The 8,590-nt window shown below is 49.7% G+C and overlaps 1 protein-coding gene across 1 annotated transcript; it reads left to right on the top strand.

Moving 5' to 3' along the window:
- Window positions 1–6,683: 6,683 nt before the first annotated feature.
- LOC137625557 (uncharacterized) lies at window positions 6,684–7,247 on the top strand. Its single transcript, XM_068356465.1, has one exon. It carries the CDS (start codon window positions 6,684–6,686, stop codon window positions 7,245–7,247), a length of 564 nt encoding a protein of 187 aa, XP_068212566.1.
- The last annotated feature ends 1,343 nt before the right edge of the window (window positions 7,248–8,590 follow it).

The following is an 8,590-nucleotide window of genomic DNA, read 5'->3' as shown; positions in this document are numbered from 1 at the left end:
GCAAGGAGGCGGGTAAGCTGTCCACCAGACAGGCTACAGAGAAGCCACTTTGACCTTAACCTAGGACTTGTAGGGCAGTTGAGGAAGAAAGTTAAAGGACTCGGGTTTGTCTATTTGGGAAGAGTGATTCGTTCCTTCACAAATACAAATCTTCGTCCTTTAACCGGAGACTTATAACGAGGAGATAGGAAGTCCCTATCAACAAACTGGTTGGTTCAATTCCCGGGATGTCAAAGCGTATACATAGGTAAAGGGAGTCAAAGTTTGACCCCTGTCGCCCTTATAACAACCTGAGAAAAAGATGTCAAAGGTGATAAGCCAGGTTTCTGCCAAAACTTGACAAAAGGTTATGAAAAAACTTCTATCGATACAAATATGGTGTCTGTTAACCCTTTTACCCCCAAAGGACGTACTGGTACGTTTCACAAAACTCATCCCTTTACCCCCATGGACGTACCGGTACGTCCTTGCAAAAACTGCTAATTACATTTTTTTTCATAATTTTGATAATTTTTTGAGAAACTTCAGGCATTTTCCAAGAGAATGAGACCAACCTGACCTCTATATGATGAAAATTAAGGCTGTTAGAACAATTTTAAAAAAATATACTGCAAAATGTGCTTGAAAAAAATAACCCCTGGGGGTTAAGGGCTGGAAAGTTCCAAATAGCCTGGGGGTAAAAGGGTTAATGCATGGATACAGTAAGAAATGGATTTGCATATACAGTACTGTATCTGTATCCATACCCTACCCCGCGTAAGATGCTCGGTTGGGAGGCTTATCTGTATCAAAGTCCGATCCGACAAGTAACAGCACGACCGCCACATTCCAAGGGAAAGGAAAGAAAAGAGGAAAAAGGGCCAGACATTTATACCTCTCCTCCTAGACTTACGTGAGACTGCTACCTTAAACGAGATTCTTCTTGTCTCGTGAGGGAGTTATGTTCACTACAAACCTGCCGCTAAGCAGCTACCTCCAGACTGAGGGTAAAAGTATTCTCGAACCTGTGTGCACACACCTTAGAATAGCTAATTGTGAAGATCGTCTGTCATTTCCAGACTCCAGCCGCTGAAAGATTCTTCCTGAAGGCTGATGAAGAACCTAGACTTCGGATTTTGTGCGCTTTTGGGGAAGTTACCTCTGCTCCCTCCGTAGATGCACGATGCACCCGTCTGATGGCTTTCCAAAAATAGAAAATAGAAGTCTAAGAAATCTTTTTCTTCACCCTGCCAGTGCTGAAGGCAAGAAGAGTGGCGGCCTTTATTCCTACTGGTAGTGTGAGCTTGTTCTCGTTGGAACCGAGAGCAGGTAGCAGCTCCGTGAGCTCTGTAACGTGTGCCGATCCATCTACTTGGGGATGATTATGTTTCCCGATACATATCCTACTGCATTACCTGATGAACGACGCAAGAACATACTAGTACAGTATCTCTTATCCTAGGGTAAGGTTCTCAATACTACACTGTCTCTCCTACTGGGAGAGAAATTGTAGGAGTCACAGTTCAGCGACTCATCGATGGTATGGGTCTTCTTGGATATTATTAATTCAAAGTTTAATCGTAGAATCTAATTCCTCTAGGACACTCGCCAGACAGTCCGCAAACAATATGGGATAATCGAATACCTGTCCTCGGTTGAAGAGAATCCTAGCCGACAACTGCGCAAGCACATGTGGCCTCTCAATCCTTGTATAAGTGCCAAGATTCAATTCAGAAACCACCTGTTCCATCCCTTAATGTGCATTTAATTTGGAAGATCTTGCCACCACGGAAAACTTAGCCACTGCTCAGTTTCTGAGCTTAGGTAGATCTAGGTCGAGGAGCATACCGTCACCAAAACATCTCGGGAACGTCCTAAGGCATGAAAGGGACAGCTGGCCCATGTCCTGACCAGCAGTGATCGAGCTCAGTCTTGTGTACGACTAATCACTGGTAGCAGGAGATTGAGCTAATGTACCTCCTACCGAAAACCATTCCCAGGGATTGGCTTTTGGTACAGCACTGCTACTAATGTGAAAATATGCAGAGGAATCTAACAGTCTCAAAATACTCTGCCAAATCCGTCGTCCTATGCTTCGGTGACACCTTTCTGCTCTTCGGGCCAATCAGAGCACTGAAAATGAACCGATAACAAACACAGATGAACTAGTTACCTCGTGACTCAAAGACAACGATACGCTGAAGAACGAGCATAACTTCCTAATCATGTGGTTCTGATTATGTAGATCTTGATTACATGGTTCCCGATCGGGATGATCGTCGCAAAGATTCAGAGAAGATGAGACAAGGGAGAAGAAGGAAATTGAAGTTTTTCTTCTCTGGAGACATGCAGACAAATGACGACCCAGTCACTGGGAAGAGAACACAATAGCCCCACCATGTGATATTTCCTTAGTGCCTTCCGGGATCGGCAAACACTAAAGGAATGAATAATGCCAGCGTCTCTTCCATTACACTCAACAGTGGGACTCCTAGAATAGCCACACTCTCGAGGGATAGAATAACGATAAACATGCCGCCCGACAGGAACAACTATGTTGGATGACAGCAGGTAGTACAGAAAACAAGTACATATATCATGAATCACCATGTATACAGTACTTGGATTCTTCCGTTAATATTCCTCGAAAAGGACTGTCTGCAAGATAATTTATTCAATCTTAAAGAAAAAGCAAAAGATGAAAATAGCGAGATAAGTAAACCAAGAAGTACAGAAAGTCTGCAACTTACAAACTTAATAGGTTCCAAGAAGTTATTTGAAGCTGAATGGTTTGCTCGTCAAATTCTGTTCAATTTTAGCCTAGGGTAGACCTAACCTAACTCATATGCCAACGATTTTCAGTTGGAAAATTCGACAAATAGTCCCTCTTCATATTACAAACGTCGTATTACTTACTGCATTAAATTATTATTATCACTATTACTTGCTAAGCTACAACCCTAGTTGGAAAAGCAGGATATGCTATAAGCCCAGGGGCTCCAACAGGGAAAGTAACCCAGTGAGGAAAGGAAACAAGGAAAATTAGAATATCTAAAGAACAGTAGCAACATTAAAATAAATATTCCCTATATAAACTAATGGAGTACCTGCAAAAGTACAATATGTTTTCCTATGGCGGGCATGCGCCAAGTGAGTGCGCCGGTTGCTGAGAGCAACTGGGAACAGTCTGTACCTCAGGACGCAATAAAACACATGCTTCCACCACCGTGTATCTCTTGTCCTACCTTGACATCCAATACTGTATGGCGCAGTGATTCTCAAGGACCTCTGTGACCCTCACCATGCCCTTCCAGCGCCGCTCAGCGCAGTCCACCCCAAGGGCCACATACCCCGTCGTCCCCCGTGGGCTCGTCCCTGCCCTGCAAGAAGCCAGGCAGGCCATGGCGGCACAGCAACAAATGAGCAACGACCTCTGCGACTGGCTTACGACACATGCTACCCCTGCACCTCATGTCCCTGCGTCTGCAGCCCCGGAGAAGTGTGAAATTGAGCTGAAGAACGCTGCATTCAGGTCCTGGAGGAGGTCGGTAGAATGCTGGATCAAATTGTGCAGACTACCGCCCCACGAAGTCGTTCACCACATCAGGCTATACAGCACGCACCCTTAACGCTGGACGCCAGATTCACCTCACAGGAATGGAGCAACCTCACTGCTACGGAAGCCATGGATTTTATTCGTGATATTGTGTTACGCTCTACAAAGTGCTGTGTTATGGTCGGAGTTTTTCAATGCGATACAAGGCTCAGGAGAAAGTGTTAGTGATTATTTTTTAAAGTGTTCCCAAAAGGCCACCGATTTCCAATGCCCTCCGTGTCAGTGTAATCTAGCCGAATATATGTTATTACCTAAATTAATGGTGGGCCTAAGTGATGAGGCTATGCGTCGACATGTGTACCAATGTAGCAACGACATCAATAGTGTTAGTGCCCTTAGGGCCTGGTGCTGTACTTACGAGGCAGCCCGCGTCGATGCCGCTGCGCGGCTGGCAGCGAGACACCCGAGGCAGATCATCCGAATGTAACCGTTGCTGGCATAGGTAAGGGTCCCCACGCCCTCCCTGCGGGAACTGCGGCGACCGCCACGCTTCTGGCAGAGCCTCATGCCCCGCTAAGTCCGCCATATGCAACGGGTGCCGCAAGCAGGGCCACTACTACAAATGCTGCAGAAAATCACATGCAAAATCAATAGGATCCCCGACAGACGTGTCTAGCGGTGTGCTTGTTGCGGGCGCCAACCTCGCCCACCATCCAGTAGTGGAGGTGACAGTCGTCCACACCGACACAGGAGTACGAGTGCCTGTCGCCGCCGTGGCGGATACCGGGGCACATGTATGTGTGGCGGGCGCCTCCCTGCTGTCGCACCTCCAAGTCCACCCAGCAGCCCTTACACACCGTGCCGACTTGCGGGATGTGGCAAACCTCCCCCTGAAGTGCCTTGGATCTGCCGTGTGCCACGTCACCTTGCAAGGCTGCACCACGGAGCAGGACGTGTACTTCATGCAGTCGGCAAAGCACCTCTTCCTGTCGCTGGACGCCTGCAGGGACTTGATGCTGGTACCCAAGGAGTTCCCCCACCCCTACCCCGCAGTGGCACACGTGAGCCTGTTCGATGGCACGGCCAAACAGGACGCCCAGGTACCACCCCGACCCGCTGAGGTGCCCCTGCCGCCCAAGGAGGAACATGCGGCCAGGTTGGGAGCCTGGCTCCTGCAACATTTCGGCACAACGACATTTAACACAGCCAGGAAGCCACTGCCAGGGATGCAGAGGGAACTGCATCACATCCACCTGCTCCCAGGAGCCACGCCTTACACATGCCGCACCCCAGCATCGGAGCCAAAACACTGGGAAGAGGAAGTGAAGGCCCAGCTCGAAGAGGATGTCGCCCATGGCGTCGTAGAGCCGGTACCTGCCGGGCAGCCAACCGAATGGTGTGCCCGAAGAAGTCAGGACAGCCACGCCGTACAGTTGACAACCAGCGCCTCAACGCATCCTACCTGCGGGTGACACACCACACCCCCGCTCCAATCGACATGGTGTCCGGGGTACCTAAGCACACATTCAAGACCGTGGCGGACGCGTACTGGGGATACCACCAGGTGGTGCTAGACGAAGAAAGTCGCAACCTAACCACGTTCATTAACCCCTGGGGGAGATTTCGTTACCGTCGTACACCCATGGGGCACTGCTCCGCCGGCGATGCGTATACACGACGATTCGACGACACCATCCAGGACATCCAGAGGAAATACAAGTGCGTAGACGACACCCTGCTCTACGATGACAGCATCGAAGGAGCTTTCTGGCACGCCTATGACTTCCTCGAAACATGCGCATCCAAGGGTGTCACCCTAGAGCTGCAGAAATTTCAATTCGCAAGAAGAGAAGTGGACTTTGTGGACTTCAACTTGGGCTGGGAGGCCTACAAGCCAACAGAGGAACGTTCGGCGGCCATCAAGAACTTCCCGATGCCACGTCAGCTCTCTATCACCGACATAAGGGCGTGGTACGGATTCGTCAACCAGCAGGCGCCCTTCCTTGAAACAGCCCCCATCATGAACCCATTCAGGGAGCTCCTCAAGATACCAACCGCGAAGTTAAGTGTACTGGGACGAGGCACTCCGCACCAAATTCCATCACGCCTGGGACATGATCTGCTAATTAGCAAAGGACGGGTTGGCTTACTACGACAGGAGCTGCCCCACAGCAGCGATCCCCGACTGGAGCAAAGAGGGCATAGGGTTTGTAATCCTTCAGCAATATTGCACATGCAGCTCCGCCACCATGCCCTTCAGCTGCACAGGCGGGTGGCGACTGGCACTATGCGGCAGCTGCCATCTCACCGCTGCCGAAGCTGGCTACACTGCCGTGGAGGGGGAGGCCCTTGCGGTAGCCTAGTGTCTCCAGAAGGCAAGGCTGTTCTTGCTGGGGTGCCCAAACCTCACCGTTGTGACGGACCACCGCCCATTAACCAAGTTGCTGGTGGATCGGGCCCTCACAGAAATCTCCAACCCGTCTCTTCAGGCTGAAGGAGAGAACCCTGCAGTACCGATTCAGGATCAAGTATCTGCCGGGGAAGTGTAACAGTGCGGCAGACTTCCTGTCGCGATACCCCGCCTTGAAAGCCGATCCCAGCGCCCACAACGTGGACCTCAACAAAGACCTCAATGACGCCATAGCGGCCGCCGTCTTGGCAGCAGTAGAGCACAACAGCTGCATCGTGGACGAGGCGAGTATCAGGCATGCCGCTGTCAGCGACCCCGTGTATCAGCTGCTCATGCCCAGGGTCCTGGCTGGGGACTGGGCCGACAGGAAGTCCCAGGAAGTTGCATGCCTTCGGCCCTTCTACGGTGTCAGGGAGAGGCCGGCCGTTATCCAAGACTTAGTGACATACACATTCGAACAAGGCAACGTCCGCCTAGTTATCCCAGAGCCTCTCCGTCAGCAGGTGGCTGCTAACCTACACGCAGGGCACCAAGGATTGGACTCGATGCAACGACGAGCGCGCCAGACGGTTTACTGGCCTGGACTTGAGGGGGACCTGCAGTATCACCAATCCTCGTGCGAAGAATGCGACGTACACAACATCCCACGCCACGGAGGAACTCATCATCACGCCGCCCCCAGAGTACCCCTTCCAGATGACGGTAGCGGTTATGTTCCAGCATGACGGACACTCGTACATGGCCTACGCAGACAGGCTCACAGGTTGGCTGGAGCTGGCCCACTTCCCCCACGGCACCTCCTCCTCTCACATCGAGACCCAGCTACGTCGCTACTTCACCAGGTGGGGGGCCCTGGAGCAAATCTCCATGGACAGTGGCACAAATCTGGCAAGCGAGGAAATGGTGGAATTTTTCAAGTTATGGGGCGTGTCCGTGCGGCTATCATCCGCCCGGTACCCACAGTCCAATGGCAGGGCAGAGGCCGCAGTCAAGGTCGGGAAGCGGATAATAATGGCCAACACGGGCAGCGTTGGCAGCCTCGACATAGACAAGTCCTCTATGGCTATGTTACAGTACCTCAACACCCCCATCCGCGGAATAAATAAGTCACTCGTCCAGATGGCAGTGGGCAGGCAGCTCCGAGACGGCATACCTATGGCCCGCTGGCACCTCACAGTAGACAAACACTGGGGGGCAACCCTCCGGCAGAGAGAACGTCAGATGGCCGACAGCGGTGCTGCCCTCACCGAGAACGGACCCTCCAGAAAGCTTCCAGTTATCAACCCGGGCTCCCAAGTGTGAGTGCAAAATCAGGCTACTAAGCTGTGGGACCGTACCAGTACCGTGGCAGAAACGCTCCCATACCGACAATACCTAGTCAGACTGAACGGCAGCGGGCGCCTCTCCCTCCGTAACAGGAAGTACCTGCGACACATCATTGGGGCCCTAAGGGCGGGCCACACCTGCTACGCATCCAGCTCCACCTACGCCCAAGCAGCCACCGGTCAGTCACCCTAACGCCCAGCCCACAAGCAGTAAGGGAGCAACGCCCATCATGACGCACCAGAAGGCCAGCATGGATGAATGACTACATGTGACATTGTTAACTATCACATACCTTCTTTCGTGTAATCACGTACATTACAGCAGCATCTGCTTATATTTTTATTGTATCTGCTCCTCATATTATTTTACGAACATGTATTACCTACACACTGCATTTTACACTATCGACAGCTATGTATCTGTCTCCTTATTCTTGCACATGCATCCAATTTAATCCATGTATATCCATGTATTATTTTTTATCATTGCCTCTCCATGTATACCCATGTATTAATCTTGGGGGGGGGGATGATGGGGTACCTGTATAAGTACGATATGTTTTCCCATGGCCGGCAGGCGCCAAGTGAGTGTGCTGGTTGCAGAGAGCAACTGGGAACAGCCTGTACCTCAGGACGCAATAAACCAAATGCCTACCTTGACATCCAATAATTATTATTATCATTATTACCTGCTTAGCTACAACCCTAGTTGGAAAAGCAGGATATGCTATAAGCCCAGGGGTTCCAACAGGGAAAGTAACCCAGTGAGGAAAGGAAACAAGGAAAAGTAGAATATTTACAGAACAGTAGAAACATTAAAATAAATATTTCCTATATAAATTAAAAAAACTTTGACAAAACAAGAGAAAGAGAAATAAGATAGAAGTGTGCCCGAGTGTACCCTCAAGCAAGAGATCTCTAATCCAAGACAGTGGAAGACCATGGTACAGAGGCTAAAGCACTACCCAAGACCAGAGAACAAATTATATATTTGTTTTATTACAATATTTCACTATGAGCTTTTGATACAATATCTTAGATTTATTATTTCAGATAAATTTGCGCTTACATCTCGAAACGTTTGTATAAAGGACCTTCTACGTTCGTACTCTCCAACGGGCAGAAACAAAGTGAAGAAGGTTACACTCTTCACTTTGTTTCTGCCCGTTGGAGAGTACGAACGTAGAAGGTCCTCTTTCGAGATGCAAGTGCAAATTCATCTGAAATAATTAATCTCAGATATTGTATCAAAAGCTGATAATAAAATATTGTAATAAAATAAATATTATATAATTTTGTTCTCTGATCTTGGGTAGTGGG

The sequence above is a fragment of the Palaemon carinicauda genome, chromosome 32, assembly GCF_036898095.1.
Source record: "Palaemon carinicauda isolate YSFRI2023 chromosome 32, ASM3689809v2, whole genome shotgun sequence".
Taxonomy (NCBI): Eukaryota; Metazoa; Arthropoda; class Malacostraca; order Decapoda; family Palaemonidae; genus Palaemon; species Palaemon carinicauda.
Note: the sequence above shows the minus strand (reverse complement) of the source record. Positions and strands in the feature narration are given on the sequence as shown.